We start from the raw sequence: 19,598 nt of genomic DNA, 5'->3' as shown, positions 1-19,598 counted from the left end.
GATGGCAGATCCGACGTGATAATGGGTGAAGGTGAGGATTTTTGAGGTGGGACAGAGGCTCTAGTGAGCTTTAGCCCACGGGTTGGGTGGAAACCCAGGGGAGCGACCGACGGGAAAGGGAATTGTGTTACACGTGGGTGGTTGCGCGACCACTAGAAGATAGCTAGGAGTGGCAGCGAACAACAGTGTTAGGGCAAAATTGACCCTAAGGGTTTTGAAATGCAGATCAAAGGGTGGGGAAAACTAGAACACGATTTTGAAGAGGATGAGGCCGTTTGAGGGGTGGTTTGAGGGATGAGGAGCTCAGCCTATTTATAGGCCGATGGGTGGTTCTTGACAATCACGGCCGCGACTATGATTCGGGGTGCAGGGCGGCACGGGCTTCATGAGTGTCGCATGCGTGGCGTGCGATGAGTGGCTCGGGGTGGCGATCGACAAGGCTTCACGATGGCCGATGCAAGCTCGAGAGTAGAGGGAGTGGGAGAAGACTAGAGAAAAAGGGCGCTCGGATTGAGGAAGAAGAGAGGTGGGGCAGTCGACAATAGAGGTTCGTGCTCGATGCACGCGTGGCGAGGGCTGACTGGCAATGGGGACAGTGCTGCAGGTCACTGGCCATGAGAGGAGGAAGGAAGAAGAAGAGGAAAAAAAAAATGAAAGGAAAGAAAAAGAGAAGGGTGCATCGCCAGGGGAAGAAGGAAGGAAAAAACATTCACTTCCTCAGGCCACAAAACGGCACCGTTTTGAAGGAAGGGACTGGGCTACCAGCTAGTCCACGGGTTGGGTCGAGTTCTCCTCTCTTTCACGCCTAAAACAATTGGCCCATAGCACCTACACAACCCAAAAAAACCCACAAGCATCCAATTGGGCTCATATTAAGAAAAAAAAAATAAACCCTTAAAAAAAAGAATAAAACGCAATAAAATAAAATAAATCACACTAAGTTTATGGGGCCTCACACAGAGCGCGCCAAACATAAGCCCCTCCCTCTCGGTTTCTCCTACGCTTCCCTCCTTAAACTCTATATGGTTTGTGAGAAAGGTGAAGAGGTACGATTAGATATACATTCTTACTGAGCTTGTTTCGCCTCTTGTTTTTTATCCCCTGTAAACATAAAGATCCAGATTTTATTGTAAGGGTAAATGATTTAATGATGTGCATGTTTTCTCAAATTTTCAGGTATTTTTTGCTTTTGCTTTTTTTTTTTTTTTTAATAGTACAGAGCGTGTGAAGACAAAAATGTGTCATCCTCTACAACCTTTGCAAATTACGTTTTGCAACTCGTTGGGCCGTTTTCTTGAGGAAATGGAGAAAGGAAAACCAATTCTAGATGAAGCATGTGTTGTAGACATGGTCCAGATACTCCTTTATGCTTTCCACAAAGCCACTTCTTCAGCATTGGCGGTACTAGCAAAATATGTTCTTGATGATCATCCAAACGTGCTTTCAAAACTCACGGTTTGTAAATAAATATTAATGCTTAATGAAGTGTAATTTAGTGAACTTTCCACATTTCCTTAGCCTTCTTAATATATCTAACTAACATTTATAGTGCAGAAAGAGCACGAGGCGATTCTGAAAAGCAAGAACACTCATGAGCAATCTGAAATTACAAGGCAAGAGTATAAGTCAATGACTTCCACCCATATGGTACTATAAGCTACTTAATATATACAGACACACCCACACATATATGAAAAATTCTAAACATAAATCCCGCACTCCTGCACACCACTTAAAAACATGTGATCGTATCATTTTACCCTCATATTTCGTGAAATATATTTCATGAAATATGAGGATAGAACAGTAAAATCACATGTTTTTAAGTGGTGTGTATGATGTGAAACTTCTGAAATATGAGGATAGAAGAGTAATTATAGAAAAAAATGTTATATATTCAAACGTTAATTTACCTGAACTGGTAAATTAAACATGATTTTCTTCGATTACAGTTCTCATGAAACTGTAATGAAGTGGTAACAAAGGATATCACTACAAAAAAAGGGTATTTGAGACAGATTATTTGCGACGAAAATGACCATTTGGGACAAAAACAGACTCGTTTTGACAAGAAATTATCATTTTCACAAAAAATAACTGACAACAAATAAGTAATTTTAGTGTATGTAACGTTGGCAGGGCAAGAAGAGATGAGGGGTTATATTGTGACCTTTCAAATTTTATTATTACAATTTGTTTTAATTTAATTTAAATGATAAAAACAAGGAATGACGTGGCTCAAACAGGGATGGACCTGCCATGCATTTTGTTATTTAATTTATTGGTATAATTATGATATTTTTTTTTTGTTAATTAGCCTTTTGACAATTGGTAAAAGAGCATTAGATCCAATAAAATTCACTTTTCACAACTTTTGCAAAAATTGTCTTAAATAATATAATAACAATCAAATTAACTATTAATGAAAATGAGTTTAAAAATCACGAGTACTGTAATCAAGTTTGTTTTCTCAGTTACAGAGATGGGGCAATATTTTATTTAATTTATTGGTATTATTAAGATAATTTTTTCTTGTTAATATATATAGCAATTGAGAAATAATAATTAGCACCTGACAATTCGTATCAAAGCGTTTGATCCAATCGAAACCGATTTTCATAACTTTTTTAAAGAATGGCTTCATGATATATATAACAATCAAATTTACAAGAAGTACTGAAAACAAATCTCAGTTATAAAGACGAGGCAAAAAAAGGAACTAAATTAATTGAAATCAGAAATCAAAGGATCACAAGCGAAAAATACTAACTACTTTGGTGGTTTTGTTTTATTTTTATTTGTTTACCTTTAATTTGGTGGTCGAAAGTTCCTGATTATATTGAGAGCTAGTTAGGTTGTTTCCTTGGTTAGAGAGTTGAGGGCTAAAAATATATCACACACCCTGTGCTGCTAATAAATTGCATGGAGTTCCAGTATGTCTATATATATATATAGGCCACCAACTTGTATTCCATTATTGCACAAAGCTCATGTACTGATCAATATCTAAAAGACAAGCAAAAAGGATGTTTCTCTTCGTTATCTTCTTCGTGCTTGTTACTCATGTTGGTTCTATTATGCCTGGGGAGCTCAAACCCGACAACATATTCCTCTTAGCAGGACAAAGCAACATGGCTGGTCGAGGAGGTGTCTATAATGACACCGTAACCAACTTGCTCAAGTGGGATGGATTGGTTCCTCCACAATGCACTCCCACTCCCAACATCCTCACACTCTCTTTAAACAAGACTTGGGAGATAGCTCGTGAACCTCTCCATAAGGAAATTGATAATCTGAAGACCTGCGGGGTGGGACCAGGAATGCCCTTTACCAACCAAATATTGGCAGAACGACCAGACTTTGGCGTGATTGGTCTGGTCCCTTGCGCAATAGGAGGAACAAAGATAGAACAGTGGCAAAAGGGTACAATACTGTATAATCAGTTGATGGATAGGGCAAGAGCTGCAAGCCAAAGTGGTGGACGTATTTGTGCACTGCTTTGGTATCAAGGAGAGAGTGATTGTGGAGAGCAAGACGCCATGCTCTATAAGGGAAGGCTGGAGAAGTTTTTCAATGATGTTCGAGAAGATCTCAACTCTCCTTACCTCCCTATTAACTTGGTATTTTCTTTTGTTTATTTATTACTTTCCTAGTTCAATATGTTTGTGTAAAGTTTCTTAATTTTATGTATGGTTTTAAACTCATAAACTGACATAGTTTCATATCATTATACGTTAGATCTAGCTTATAATAAAAGTGATTTTACAATCTAATGAAAGCTTTTTGTGGAAGCTTTTTGTGGCTAAATCATTTCTCCTTTCACAAATTAGTTAGAGTACACGCAACAAACACACACACACACACACACACACACACACATAATGCCTCTTTGCAAATCATTATAAAAATTCTAAACATATATATACGTATTTGTTGCAGGTTGTAATTTCTAGTGGAGAAGGAGAGTTCCTAACATCTGTAAGAGATGCTCAGCTGAATATAAACCTGAGTAATTTCAATAGCGTTGATGCTGTGGGCTCAACCTTTATAGCAGATCATCTGCATTTGGATACACGTTCTGCTGTTCGCATTGGTCAAAAGCTAGCTGATAGTTTTCTATACATCATTAGCCCTAGAAGTAATTAATCCAGTAAAAAAAACCCGATCGATCGTCGAAACTCATTGATTTAAACAAATAACATATGTTTGTATGGGAGTAATGTACTTGATTTAGACTTAAGGTATCCAGTAAATAAACCTGATCGATGGTCAAAATCCAATAATCTAGATAAATAACATGTTGTGTCTGTATCATCTTAAATAATGTAAGATCGATCAAAGAGAAATGGGAGAAATCAACTAGTGATCAATATTGTCCCATATCCACGAATATTGCTCTTTCTTTCTATGTTTGTGATGTCCTCTGTCAATGCTTTGATTTTCTATGATTATGATGTACTCTAATATGCTACCCTTTGGTAGCTAGAGAAATGTAATTTGAACTATCTTGAGAATTAAGGTGCCGTTTGGATAGTGAGTTGAAATTATATGAGATAAGTTGAGATAAAATTTGAAATTTAAATAAAATATTGTCATAAAATTATTTTTTAATATTATTATTATTTTGAGATTTGAAAAAGTTGAATTGTTTATTATATTTTGTGTGAGAATTTGAGAAAATTGTAATGATGAGATGAGATGAAACACTTTTATTATCCAAACGAGGCTAAAACTCATGCATGGAATGAGTTACCGACTAAAAATGTGCGTACAGGAAGTGTTGTGCCTCAGTTGCATGGAATCTAGCTATGATGATCGATCAACATGTTTCTCCATTATCTTCTAATAAGGTTTCTGCCTTTAGTTGCGCTCACAACATTCTTATGTTGAAGAAAATATCAAATCCAAGTGATTTGATGACTATGAAAATTAAATCAAGATAATATCAAATCAAATTATTGATTTGATATATATATCAACCACTTAAATTAATAACCACTCAAAGTATGATATATTTGCTAATGTATTTGAAAATGACAAAATTTAGGTTAAAATAAGTCAGTTATTGAAATTTCTGCTCAAAGATTATATATAATAGCATGAGATATATATATATATATAGTATTTTATCTTATAATTGGATCATTGATCAGATTAAAAGGGTGGTGAGCACCTTCATGCCGTTTATTCGTTGAAAATTGTTAATTTAATAATTTGTGATCTTGAATTATTAATGTAAAATAATGTATGAAAATTTTTGTCTACTACAGCCGTTAATTTCATGAGTTAGCCTTTTGCGACTATAAAAGAAAAATACGATTTAGACGGCCAATTTATCTATAAGTTCATCCATGGAGGCAACTCTAGTTGTAAAAGCAGAAGTAGAATTATGGGCTCAGGCATGATCACAACCAAAATCTCTAATAAGGAGGTTGAACTCGACATCCTTAATTAAGGCCAGACGTCAGACGCGTTTGTTTTCACAACCATTCTCAAGTCATCTCATCTCATCATTAAAAAATTTTTAGATTCTTATTCAAAATAAAATAATATTAAAAAAATATATTTTAGCAATATTTTATAACTTTCAACTTTCATATATCTCAACTCATCTCATCTTATTTCATATTATCTATGAAAACAAATGAGACAGCTAACCTCAACCTATTAAATTCAAGCCGTCCAGTAAACCAAAAGTCCTAGAATTAAATTCTTAAGGCCGTGTACTGGCCCTACTGGTTATGGGATAATTTCATAATTATTATAAAAAATATGAATATTTATAATGAGTTATTTTCTACAAAAATGATTATGTTTGACGATAAATTAATTTTGACAAAAAATAATTATTTTCGTAAGAATTAACTTACAACAAATAAGCTTTTTCTTATAGTACATGCAACAAGTGACGTACCTCATGCTGCATTACTGTCACATTATTATGGTATGTTTAGCTTGAGGAATTAATGGAATAAAAATCTATTGGTTAAGTTTCAAAACAAATAATGGAATATTGAATATTTCATTAATTTCTTAAAATAAGATATATAACTATATATAAGACATTGTTATATGAATTGTACGTTAAAAAAGATCCTTATAGTTTTAGAAACTTCTATATTTTTATTTTTTTAAAGGTTAATTTGGTTGGCCAATCAGCCCTGGCCCACGTAATCATGGGCCATGGGGTGGTGGAAACAACCCCGGCCCACATAATCCTTAAACAGGATTATGCTACTCAATATCTCATATCACAGACCATATATTTTAAAAATTTTATTTTTTTTTTAATTTACTTTATTCCTGTTAAACTAATTGAGTTGTTCTACTCATCATGCATATACCACATACTTATTATAGAAAAAAGGAAACAAAAATGAAAAGAAATGTGAGGTGTGTGATGTGTGGGATGCTAAGTAGAATTATTCTAATATATAAATTTTTTTTTATAGCCCAAATGAAAAGGAAGAATTGTGGGTGTAACCAGTCCAATTCGGTCCGGTTTTGGACTTAATTTAGAACCGAACCGGTATACACCTGTTTTGAGATTTGAAGGACCGATACCGCACCTATTACACCCCTAAATCAGTACTTTCAGTTTTACCAGTTCTGGTTCGATTTGGTCCGGTATATTATATATATAGTACATATAATATGCTATATATATTATAGTACATAATAATATAGTGACAATATATTGTAAAATAGTATAATATATATTATGATTGTATTATAGACTATAGTCATATATTATAATATATCATATAGTTATATATTATAGTGTATTATAATATATAGAGATATTGTATTAGTATAACTACTAATACTATAGACTATAGTAATAATATATAGTTATTTATATATGATTTTAAAATTTAATGTTATTTTAATTAGTGATTTTGCTTATAATACAAGGTTATTTTATATATTAGATATAAAATTTATATATAATATAAAAAATCATATAAAAAATATTTTATATAATATAAAAAATTTAAAAAAATATATATTTATATGATCCGGTCAGTTTGGTATAAGAACAAAAAAAATCGAAATCGGATCAATTTCAATCAATTCTAAAAAATATAAAATCATTATCGAACCAAACCGATTTAGAACCGAGCAGAACGTTCTGTCCCTTTTATTCTTTCACCCCCACCAAGAATCGATTAGAGAGAGATAGAGAGTTTTCTAATATATATAGCGTACTTGACAGTATCGATACGTACCCTTGAATTAAGTACAAGACAAGTGCATCATCCGTACATTTTTTAATTTGTTTTTAGCTTATATCTTAAGCCATTATTTGTTACTTTATTTACACTTTTGAAAGAAAGTTTTTGAATTCCAACTGCACCGGAGGATTGTCCCTAAACAATTAGAGCGAACTGGGCTGTTGTAAAGTTTTGGAGATTGATATATGCCAATACCAAGGCTAATCATTTCGTATGAATTGGGGTAGCGAATGGTGTCTTAGAAAACAACGTAGCAAGACTTTGCAGAAAATCGTTGAAAGAAAATAAAATTGTATTTCTCATATATGCAAGACCTTTTAAACGAAGACATCTAGTTCAAGAAGCCTTTTTAGTCATATCTATCTATTTCTATTATCTATTATCTCAATTATAAAAGCGGCTATCCGCTAATGAATACTAAATTTTTGCCATATTTTCAATCTCATTTTTATCCTTCTGTTTGCCGAATGTTTTTGCTTGAGCCATCGTTGTTTTTTCCCTTTTTGAGGTTAAAATTGGTTTTTAATGACTGGTCCTTTACTGTTATGCATTGTCAAATGTGAGGGATGTTTTCTCCCTACTGAGTGCAGTGATATTATCTCTGAAAAATTTCAGACCCCACTAAACTCTCTCTCTCTCAACTCAGAACCCCTCTTTTCTCTCTCTCCACCTCAAGGCCCTTGCAATCGTCAGTAGCTGCGGAGCACGCCGGACATGAGGGTTTTGTCATCCCTCGCTGTCTGATGCTTCTTTTTCCAACAAACACCAAAGCCCATAGAGAGAGAATGTGAGGCTTCCGAATGTATTCCTAGGAATTGACGGAAACCACTTCTCCACGGTCGACGGCAGCCAATTCGACAAAAACTCTACTCAGAGGCTTCTGATTCTTCACCTTGGGTTCTTCAGGTTCGACAAAAACCACCTTCGGAATCTTCACCAAAGACATCTTTGCCTAGGGTTTCTCTCTCAACACGCCATTTCTCTCTCTCTCTCTCTCTCTCTCTCTCTCTCTCTCTCTCTCTCTCTCTCTCTCTCTCTCTTAAAGCTTGTCTCTTGTTTTTGTTTTGTATTTTTTTTCCTGGTTTTCACAGGCTTTTGAATGTATTCCTAGGGTTCGACGGAGACCACCTCTTCACGGTCAACGATGGCCAGCTCGACGGAAACTCTGCTCAGAGGCTTCAAAATTTTTACCGATAGAATCTTTGCCTAGGGTTTGGGCAGCCGTGGAGTGTGGCGCCCTTGACCCCCACGTGTGATTTGGTGACAATTGTGACACCAGGATGATAACCACACGGATCATACACTCCATCGCATTGTGCAAGTGTGTGCAAACATGGAAAATGTGTACATCATAAATATCGCAGGGAAAAAATATAAGGCTGCCAGAAACTAAGTACCATAAAGTTTAACAACAATACAACCCGAAATAAAGTCCTCTGAGAGGTTAATACAATCATCCGGCTGAAATATAGGAAATGAAAACAAAGGTCAAACGACAACTAATGCGAAACGTCTAGGCCCATCACTCCTCAGGTGGGGCTGGTCCCTTCTGCTCATACCCTTCCTCTGCATCAAAGTCTATAATTCCATGAAACGGAACCATAGGTACTAAAACCACAATGAGATTTCAGTAAATAAATCAACAGAACCACAACCAAGAGATTCAAGCATGAAATTATACAAGAAATCATATTCAACAGTTATGAAAGCAACTACTCGAAATAGCCATTTTTATCAACTTCCCAAAAAATCATTTAATTACAACCACACACTCTGAAAATTTCATTTGTACCCAAACACAACTATTTATTCTTGTGTATAACATGGTCTCCCCTGAGGACCACTTGCACACCTTGGCTCTCTTCATCACACTGCTTGTAACGACCATGTGTGGGACTTCGTTACGAGCGATGCCTAGCTTCTCGTCCGGCGTGTAACGTGACCAGGCATCCTTTAGTCCTCGTTAGCAGAGGGCTCCAGAGGAGTTGTACCAAGACCGTTACCGTCTTGACTGAGCCTGCTGTTGCTTGGAGACAACCTAGGGGACATCATTCAATTTTACATGCTCCAGAGTGACCAGAGGAGCTACATCAAGATAATGCCTCATCTTGGCTTGGGGTTATGAGACGCACGCACCCACACAAAAATATATTTACCAAAAATCTGTTTTTCAGATTACGCAACATAACATAGAACATAGCACAGTTTAATAAGTCAAGACAGATATCAATAACTGTAATATGCAGATGCAGGACATGCAATTTATTGGGTGGCATGGAATAGCACACAACAGTCACACACAACAACGCAGTAGTCACAAATTCGTAGTTTCAAAAACCCCAACTACACGCTTTTCCCATCCTCCATCTGGCCCTTGGCCCAAATTTCAACAACAACTACGTCAAATAATCCTAACACTTTCCCGGCCCAAGCCCCAGACTGCAACGAAGTTTGCAATAATTTCATGTTAGAAATTTATGGGTCGTGCTGGAGCGTTACTTACAAAGCGGAAGGCAAATATTCTAGATGATCGTGCGTGATGGTTTACGGGGTCCCACAATAGAATTATTGAGCGCGTCGCTACGAGGACGAACAAAGTTGGCTAGATAAAAAACTGGACATTCGATAAAATGAAACACAAGGCGAGAGGCATAAAGGCTTACTGTCATGGCGTCTAGAGGAACAGAGCAGCGGCGACAAGTGGTGGTATTGGTGAAACGGCCTGAACAGATGGGTTAAAATGGGTTTCTTTTAACAAAGATGGCAGATCTGACGTGATAATGGGTGAAGGTGAGGATTTTTGAGGTGGGATAGAGGCTCTAGTGAGCTTTAACCCAAGGGTTGGGTGGAACACAGGGGAGCGAACGACGGGAAAGGGAATTGTGGTACACGTGGGTGGTTGCGCGACCACTAGAAGATAGCTAGGAGTGGCAGTGAACAACAGTGTTAGGGCAAAATTGAGCCTAAGGGTTTCGAAATGCAGATCAAAGGGTGGGGAAAAACTAGAACACGATTTTGAAGAGGATGAGGCCGATTGAGGGGTGGTTTGAGGGATGAGGAGCTCAGCCTATTTATAGGCCGATGGGTGGTTCTCGACAATTGCGGCACGGGCTTCATGAGTGTCGCATGCGTGGCATGCGATGAGTGGCTCGTGGAGTCGACAAGGCTTCACCATGGCCGATGCGAGCTCGGGAGCAGAGGGAGTGGGAGAAGACTAGAGAAAAAGGGCGCTCGGATTGAGGAAGAAGAGAGGTGGGGTAGTCAACAATACAGGTTCGTGCTCGATGCACGCGTGAAGAGGAAAAAAAATGATAGGAAAGGAAAAGAGAAGGGTGCATCGCCTAGGGAAGAAGGAAGGAAAAAACATTCACTTCCTCATGCCACAAAACGGCACCATTTTGAAGGAAGGGACTGGGCTAACAGCTAGTCCACGGGTTGGGTCGAGTTCTCCTCTCTTTCAAGCCTAAAACAATTGGCCCACCGCACCTACGAAACCTAAAAAAACCCACATGCATCCAATTGGGCTCATATTAAGAAAAAAAAATAAACCCTTAAAAAAAAGAATAAAATACAATAAAATAAAATAAATCACACTAAGTTTTTGGGGTCTCACACAGAGTGCGCCAAACATTAGCCCCTCTCTCTCGGTTTCTCCTACGCTTCCCTCCTTAAACTCTGTATGGTTTGTGAGAAAGTTGAAAAGGTACGATTAGATATACATTCTTACTGAGCTTGTTTTGCCTCAAGATTTTTATCCCCTGTAAACATAAAGATCCAGATTTTATTGTAAGGGTAAATGATTTAATGATGTGCTTGTTTTCTCAAATTTTCTGGTATTTTTTGCTCTTGTTTTTTTTTTTTTTTGTTTTAATAGTACAGAGCGTGTGAAGAAATGGGGAAAGGAAAAGCAATTCTGGATGAAGCATGTGTTGTAGACATGGTCCAGATACTCCTTTAAGCTTTCCACAAAGCCACTTCTTCAGCATTGGCGGTACTAGCAAAATATGTTCTCGATCATCATCCAAACGTGCTTTCAAAACTCACAGTTTGTAAATAAATATTAATGCTTAATGAAGTGTAATTTAGTGAACTTTCCACATTTCCTTAGCCTTCTTAATATATCTAACTAACATTAATAGTGCAGAAAGAGCACGAGGCGATTCTTAAAAGCAAGAACACTCATGAGCAATCTGAAATTACATGGCAAGAGTATAAGTCAATGACTTCCACCCATATGGTACTATAAGTTGCTTAAATGATGTGCATGGTGTGAGACTTCTGTGTACCACAACTCCACATATATATATATATATATATTAAACCCTTCAATATGTATTAGAGTTTATAGCTTCAGTTTAGCTATTGATATTTGCAAAATATTCAATGGTCTGTCAAAAGTGAAGTACCATGTGGCCATGTGGCCATGTGGTCATTTGTTTGTGGGGAAGTTAAAATTTTAAATCTATTGTCAAAATCATTGTATATGATTGACTATATACGAATATTTTTGTGCAGGTATTGTTGCACGTGATGAAATAATTGGCTTGTACCGGGGTTTTGTTCCCAATGCTTTAAAAACCCTACCAAGTAGCAAGTTCAGATTAATAGCAATTTAATTTCATATGGAATGTAACCTTGGATTTTTTTTCTTGTATTGACTTTTTAGTACAGTAGTATAATTTTTACAATCACTTTTAAAAATTCCAAGCATGGTTCTTGTATAATTGAGTTGATTCCTAAATCTTTGGTCTTTTTCTGTCCTTTTTCTCAAGCAAATGAGTATAATTTTATCATTATCATTTTCCTACACTTTGTACATGGTAAATCATTTGAGAATTGACTTTTTGTGGCAGTAAGGAATTAGGATGCTGATTCTTTCTAAGTAAATCATTTTCCATCAAGATACCAACCCCTTGTGTGGATTAACTATGATCTGTCAAGAGTCTTTAGCTTGAACTGACACCTTGTTTGAAGGCTATGTTTTGTTATTCAATCAATTGTGCACATTTTGAACTTTCCACATTTCCTGTAGTAATAAAATAATTGAAGATGAACTAATGACTACTGCATAATATGCATGGAAATCTACCTATAGTGTACTGAAAGGACGTAAGTTGCTATGTTCTGAGTTATTACAGCTTTAATACCAATACCATTGTGTTATTTGTAATGAACACGTTTCTTAATCAATTTGTGCTATTATCTATTGTGCCAGACTGAAGTGGATGTTTTGATGCCAAGTAAAACTGTTATTTGTCTGGTCATGTTTTTGCAAATTCTGCCCATGTGGATCGGATAAAGACCATTCTCACTCCTTCCTTGTAGAAGAATCTTCCTTGTTGCAATGTCCTTAACATAGAAATGATTAGAGGTAAGTACAAAGAAACAAGCATTGTCATTGCAAAATTATTGGATTGAAAGTAAATTTGTAGAAGCTTTTGGACAGTGTAAGATATGTTGTAATTTAAAAGATGCACCATTTGCTTGAAGATTAGCAGAACCAATGTCTGTAATGCTGAGATTAGACCCATTTCCCACAGCTACAGATTCATTTCCTTGGAAAGGCTGCTAGAAACTCAAGTTTTCAAGAGAAGCAGTAATGTGTTGATTTGCTCCACTATCTGCAAACCAAGGATCAGTGTCTTCAACCTCAGCATTCGTTTGAGGAACCATTGCCATCCTGTGAAAACAGTCAAGAGCATGATTATTAGTCTTTCCAAAAATCTGACATGGAACTCAAGTATTGCTTTGAAATATGGATGAAGATATTGGTGAGGAGAATGATTGGAAGAATTTGCTGATTTTATTGCTTTGGAGGGAAAGATTTTGAACTTGTGGACAGTTTAAACATTCAACGATTGAAATTTTTATGACCTTTTTTTGTGAAAAGAGCAAATGAAACAGCTTTAGGCACTAAGTTGAAGTTTAGTACTGCGTATCACCCTCAAACAGACGGTCAATCAGAGCGTACTATTCAGACTCTGGAGGATATGTCGCGGTCTTGTGTCATGGAATTTCAGAGGAGTTGGGAGAATCATCTGCTGCTTATTGAGTTCTCTTATAATAACAGTTTTCATTCCTCCATTCAGATGGCCCTGTATGAAGCTTTGTATGGAAGGAAGTGTAGGTCGCACTTGTGTTGGGATGAAGTTGGCGAGAGCAAATTGTTTGGGCCTGAGATAATTCAAGAAATGAAGGATCAAGTTCAGATTATAAGGACTAAAATGGCGGAAGCGCAAAGTCACCAGAAGAGTTACGCAGATACAAGAAGAAGAGACTTATCCTTTGAAGTAGGTGATTATGTTTATCTCAAAGTCTCTCCTATGAAGGGTGTTAAGCGCTTTGGTAAGAAAGGAAAGCTTAGCCAAGATATGTTGGCCCTTTTCAGATCGTAGAGAAGGTTGGGCTTGTTGCTTATAGAGTTGCCTTGCCGGACTATTTTGAGGATGTTCATGATATGTTTCATTTGTTTTCGTTGAAGAAGAGTTTTGGACAGCAAGAGCCACGTTTTGTTGACCCTGAACGCATTCAACTTCAGCCTAACCTTACTTATGAAGTTGCTCCGATGCATATCGTGGATCAGAAAGAGCAAAGGTTAAGGTCCAAGACAATACCCTTGGTGAAAGTAGCGTGGGGCAATCCGTCGGCTCAAGATTTCTCTTGGGAGAGAGAAGCTGACATGAGAGAGCAATATCCATACTTGTTTGATTGATTCTGACGGTATGTTCTAAAGTCTGCTCTTAGTTGAATCTTGATCCTATCGTAGCATTAATTTTTGACCTTGCTAATTTCGAGGACGAAATTTTATTTAAGGGGAGGAGGATGTAACACCCTGTATTTTAGTGTATTTTTACTGAAGGATTATTTTTTATTTATTCAAAGATTTATTTTCTTGTTTTAAAATTGTTGGATTTTTAGTGGGTTTATTTTATGATTTTTAATTTTGTGAAAATTATATTTTGAAGTGCTTTCTTATTATTAATTATTATTATATGTTTAAAATCTCTTTATTCTAAATTAATTACTATGGGATTTAATTATTTTAATTTCACTTTACCATTATGTTTAAATTATTTTATCTAACTTGTGGTTTTGAAATCGTTTCCGTTAGATCATTTTTGTGACCCAAGATATGAGGATTAGACCTCATTTCTTTCCCTCCATTTTTCTTCCCTCTCCTTTTCTTTTCTTCTTTCTTTATTTTTCCTCATTTTTCTCCTTCGGTTCCCTCCCGCACGACGCACTTTCTCTCCCTTTTTTCCATCCGTTTGCTTCTTCTCCACCCAGTGCCGCCTTGAGCCAGCGGTGACCGACACTGCCCAGCCCATTAGCCTCCCCAGCCACCGGCGACCTCACCCCACCAACCTCAGCTCCTCTTGCGTCGCCGTTAGCCACCTCGAGCCTCTCCAAGCCACGGCACTCATTGCGCCGCTGCGACGCCGTCGCACCACCATTGGCCACCATCTTCTCACCACCTCATCCTCGACCTCTTAGCAACCCATTGGACCCAACCCCAACTCCGATCCGTCACCGGTGAAGCACTTCCAACTCTATTTCCGTTTTTGGTGTTTTTGCACTTCAACCGCCTATTGCACCGCCGCCCACGGCCAACCACCACCATCATTAGCTTCACCGACATCCCTAGGCCCTACCCTATCATTCTTGGGTCTTCGTTTGTCTCCGTTGAAAAGTGGGTATTTGAGACCCACGGCCAAAGTGCATTTTGCACTGTTACATTGCTCAGAGGTCACTTATTGCAGCTCCGTGATCCTCCGAAAATTATTATATAGCACTGTAAGTATTTCTCCAAAGAACTTTCATGATTTAAATGTATTTTTGCACTAACTCATTTCACTGTATTTGGTTGGACATGCCGGACTGAGTCCGAGGAGTACGGGGGTCAGATCGATTTGTGGAGGAAGTTTGTTTGTGTTATTTGGGCTGTGTTGAATTGTTGGTTTGGATATTGTGTTGTTCATGTACATTGCATTTTGCACGCATGATCATGTTTGTAAAGGAAACTGGATTTTCATGTATTGTATTCATATTCATGTGTTTATGAAAACTGGGTTTTCATATGAGAATGGATTTTTGGGTGCGTGTGTATCACGACCCCAAGCCGAGATGGGGCATTATCTCGATGGAGCTCCTCTGGTTACTCGAGAGTGGAATATACTAAGTAACGTCCCCTGGATTGTCGCTGGGCGACAATGGGATCGGACAAGATGGTCTCGTGCCGACTCCGCGGTCCTTCTGCTGGCGGGGACTAGAGGATGTCTGGCTATGAACGCGCTGGGCACGGAACTGGGCATCGCTACGAAGCCAGGACGTACGGATGGTCCCTAGGGGAGACCATGGTGCATATGGTAATAATGGATTAATTGGCTATTTTTCGGGAAAATAGTGTATTGGATTTTGTGTAAATCATTTTCTGGGAAAATTTTTTACTGATATTTTGGGCCAAATGAGATTTTGGCGTGTGTGAAAATAATCATTTTCGGAAAAAATGATATTTTAAGAATAAAGCATATTTCATCATATGCATGTATGTTGGTTGCATTAATACATTTTTATTTCTGAGGGTTGTTTGGGTTATACTTACCTGCGGTACCGTTTGTGGTAACGCAGATTTTGATGCAGATGAAGAGGAGGGTGAGCCTGAGGATACGGCTCCGCCCGAGGAGTGATCTGGGATCATTTGCTTAGATGGGGATCAGGGGATGTGTGACCGTGTTGTCATCATCCTGACATCTCGATTCCCGTGTTTGCTTAAATGGAGATCGAGGGCGTCACACAAATCATGTCAATTAAGTATATGTTTGATGAAGAATGTCAAGTAAACATTCGGAATGATGTCATACGTACAAACATCAAGACATTAATTTACTTTAAACGATGTCATACAAATAATTATAGAAACAAAAATGTTATATATTCAAACGTTAATTTACCTGAACTGGTACGTCGTACTAGTTCGAATATGTATTTGTTTAAGCGCGGGTATAAAGCTTCCTTATAGCATTTATGATCTATTGTATTATGTGGCATCATATCAATTCGTACGTGTATGTTAGTTGGATTTGTCCGTTATTATATTTTAATATGGCGGTTCAGATCATAAGGTAGTACAAATTAGCAATCGCAAGTTATTAATTGCTATTAACAATTACTATATAGTTGCATTTAAGTTTATAATTATAATGTAATTTTTAATCTTTAATTGTGTGAAGTTTTTTAAACATGATTTTCTTCGATTACAGTTCTCATGAAATTGTAATGAAGTGGTAACAAAGGATATCACTACAAAAAAAAAAAAAGTATTTGAGACAGATTATTTGCGATGAAAATGACCATTTGGGACAAAAACAGACTCATTTTGACAAAAAATTATCATTTTTACAAAAAATAATTGACAACAAATAAGCAATTAGCAATTTTAGTGTATGTAACTTGGCAGGGCAAGAAGAGATGAGGGGTTATATTGTGACCTTTCAAATTTTATTATTACAATTTGTTTTAATTTAATTTAAATGATAAAAAAAAAAGAATGACGTGGCTCAATCAGGGATGGACCAATTTATTGGTATAATTATGATATATTGTTAATTAGCCTTTTGACAATTGGTATAAGAGCATTAGAACCAATAAAATTCACTTTTCACAACTTTTTCAAAAATTGTCTTAAATAATATAATACCAATCAAATTAACTATTAATGAAAATGAGTTTAAAAATCACGAGTACTGTAATCAAGTTTGTTTTCTCAGTTACAGAGATGGGGCAATATTTTATTTAATTTATTGGTATTATTAAGATAGATCCAATCAAGTGGGATTGGATAAAATTACTATGGGTAACAGCAACACATAGAAAACAATTCATACACTTTTAAAATGGACCGGTAGTATAAAACCAAAGAGAGATAGGAAACAATGACTCCCTTTGTTTGTTGAGAAGTTGTGCAGAGATGGGTATCGCACGGTTGGTGACGACATCGTGCAAAAGGAAACGCTTCTAATGGTGCACCCAATGTTACAGTTCCTTTTTCTCGATTTTTTTTTTTTTTTTTTGGTTTTGTGTTTTTCAGCACCTACTATCTCTGGGCATTTTTGTACCTCTCAAATCACAACAAGGTCTATTTTAGTACTGGTTTGTTGATTTTTGGTAGTTTTGTTTCTGGTCTGGGTTTCGGAATATTGAAGAAGAAGATGAACGGGTTGGTTTTGGTTTGGATCGAGGGGAATTCTTCGATGGCGATGGGTTTTGTGGCTTCCGAAGATTACTCTACTATTTAATAAAACAATAGAAATGGCTCTTGATACCAAATATGATGTAGGATAAAAGATAAGAAAGCAATAGAACAATGGCGGCAAAAAAGAAAAAAGCCAGAAAATATAAAGAAAAAGAAGACAAAGAAAGGGGTTAGAGAATGACGGTAGCACTCACTTGTTTAATCTAAAAAACTGCTCTTTAATATTTCATTACAAGCATTTAAATAGTAAAATAACACAAACCCTAAATAAACCTTAGAAAGTCTATGTGCTAAAACTCAAGACCATTAATACAAATCCAAATAAAATAAATAAAACATAAGTAAAATAACCAAAATAACAATAATAGGAGATGTCCTCATCAAGAGAACTTTACTTTCTCATTGATATCCTTACATGCAGTCTATCATATATTTATGTAGAATAGACACATCATTCTTCCATATTATATCTGATAATTATATTTCTTAATCTGTTTTGTGATATTATTTGCCTCTACAAAGGATTTATATATTTTAGTGGATTTACTTATAGTTCAAGTAGTACTTGATTTTGTTTTTTTCTCTTTTGAAGGCCTGCTTGACTATAAATGATCTATTAGGTTTGAAGTAATGATATTACTCCAATACTCGCAAATACTTGGTGTTGCTGCATCCATTAGCAATCATTTCTGAATGTTTTATAGTTATAATTCATTAAGAAATCAAGGGAAAATGATTGAAAACTTGAAGAACCCGAGAGAGAAAAGAACTTGTTGCTGTCTGTTATAGTTTTTGCTGGTGTCTGTATCAATTTTTTGTATTGCCTGTTTTGTTTTTTCTGTTGCCTGTTGTTTGTGATTTTGTGTGGCTTATTTGACTTGCACCTTCCATGGAAGAGAAAAGAAGAAAATCATGAAGAGACCTGGAGGTTTGGACTGCAGTTGGACTGGAAAAGAAGTGAAAGGAAATTAAGTTCTAACCAAAGTTTTGAATATCGTGCCATATCGGCCGGTACGAACAGTATTTACTGTGACGGAACAGTAACTAGCATGGGGAGATAGGTCTTTCGTATCGGATCAAATACTGGCAATTTCGGTGCGTTTCGGTCAATACCGGCCGGTTTTCGAAATACTGACCACTTTTCAGTGTACCGACTAGTTTTCAATGTACCGGCCGAAATTTTGTATTTTTATATTTTCAATGTATTTTCATAATTTTCACTCCAATTCTCACATTTAAAGACTATTTCCTTAACTTTTTTTTTAATCCCTTTTCTCGAGAACTAAGAATCAAATTCCTACTCCCATTTTCGTGATAAAGATGAGTAATTATTTTTTTAATAATTGGATTGAGAACTTATAAGTATTATTGAGTTTTATAAATATGTGTTTTTAACTTTTTAAGACTTGCATTGATGTTATTTTGAAATATAATTTATACATATATAATTAATTTATCTATATATAGACTATCTCGAAACGATACTGGTATCGAAATATTTCGTTCCAATACCTTAACCGAAACGGTCACTGAAACGGTATTCAAAACTTTAGTTCTAATGAGATAAAAGACATGTTACTTTTGTAGCCTTTTAAAGGAAAAAATGGTTACTTATAGGAGAAAGGAAATTGAGTTTATAATTTTAATTGTTGAAAGTTAATGTGGTTTATTCACTGCAAGAAGAACATTGTCTTTTTTTCCCTTTGGGATTAATGAACTTAGTACGTGTACTATTAATCATGTATTTAGCATATAATTCTTACAGGGTGGGAGAGTTAAGCTCAATGAAAATTCCATCCTATCACCAAGATTGATGAGCACAAGTGAACTTGAGTAATATGCATAATCTTTTATTTTTTAATTCGTCTTTTCGAAATCCGAGGTTCTCTTACATATATGATTGTATTCAAACTTTGTAGGGAGTTTCAGCCTCTTATTAAATTCAAACGTGATCGCGAGACTGACACCGTTTTCAAAGTTCTTGATGGTCTGATGTTCAAGGGTGTATATTTGTTCAAGAAAATGCCAACATATTCTTTAAGTTTTTGGGGAGTTAAGCCATCAGAAGAGGAGCTCCTGAAGTTTAAACCTTCTATGAATACTAAATATGA

General features: G+C 36.3%; 1 protein-coding gene across 1 annotated transcript; it reads left to right on the top strand.

Annotated features, from left to right (window-relative positions):
* The first annotated feature begins 3,026 nt into the window (after nucleotides 1–3,026).
* Nucleotides 3,027–4,146, top strand: LOC108990350 (probable carbohydrate esterase At4g34215). Its single transcript, XM_018964292.1, has 2 exons — nucleotides 3,027–3,620; nucleotides 3,940–4,146. The coding sequence occupies exons 1-2, from the start codon at nucleotides 3,027–3,029 to the stop codon at nucleotides 4,144–4,146; spliced, it is 801 nt and encodes a 266-aa protein (XP_018819837.1).
* The last annotated feature ends 15,452 nt before the right edge of the window (nucleotides 4,147–19,598 follow it).

The sequence above is a fragment of the Juglans regia genome, chromosome 15, assembly GCF_001411555.2.
Source record: "Juglans regia cultivar Chandler chromosome 15, Walnut 2.0, whole genome shotgun sequence".
NCBI classification, from domain to species: Eukaryota; Viridiplantae; Streptophyta; class Magnoliopsida; order Fagales; family Juglandaceae; genus Juglans; species Juglans regia.
This window is presented reverse-complemented; position numbering and strand designations above follow the sequence as displayed.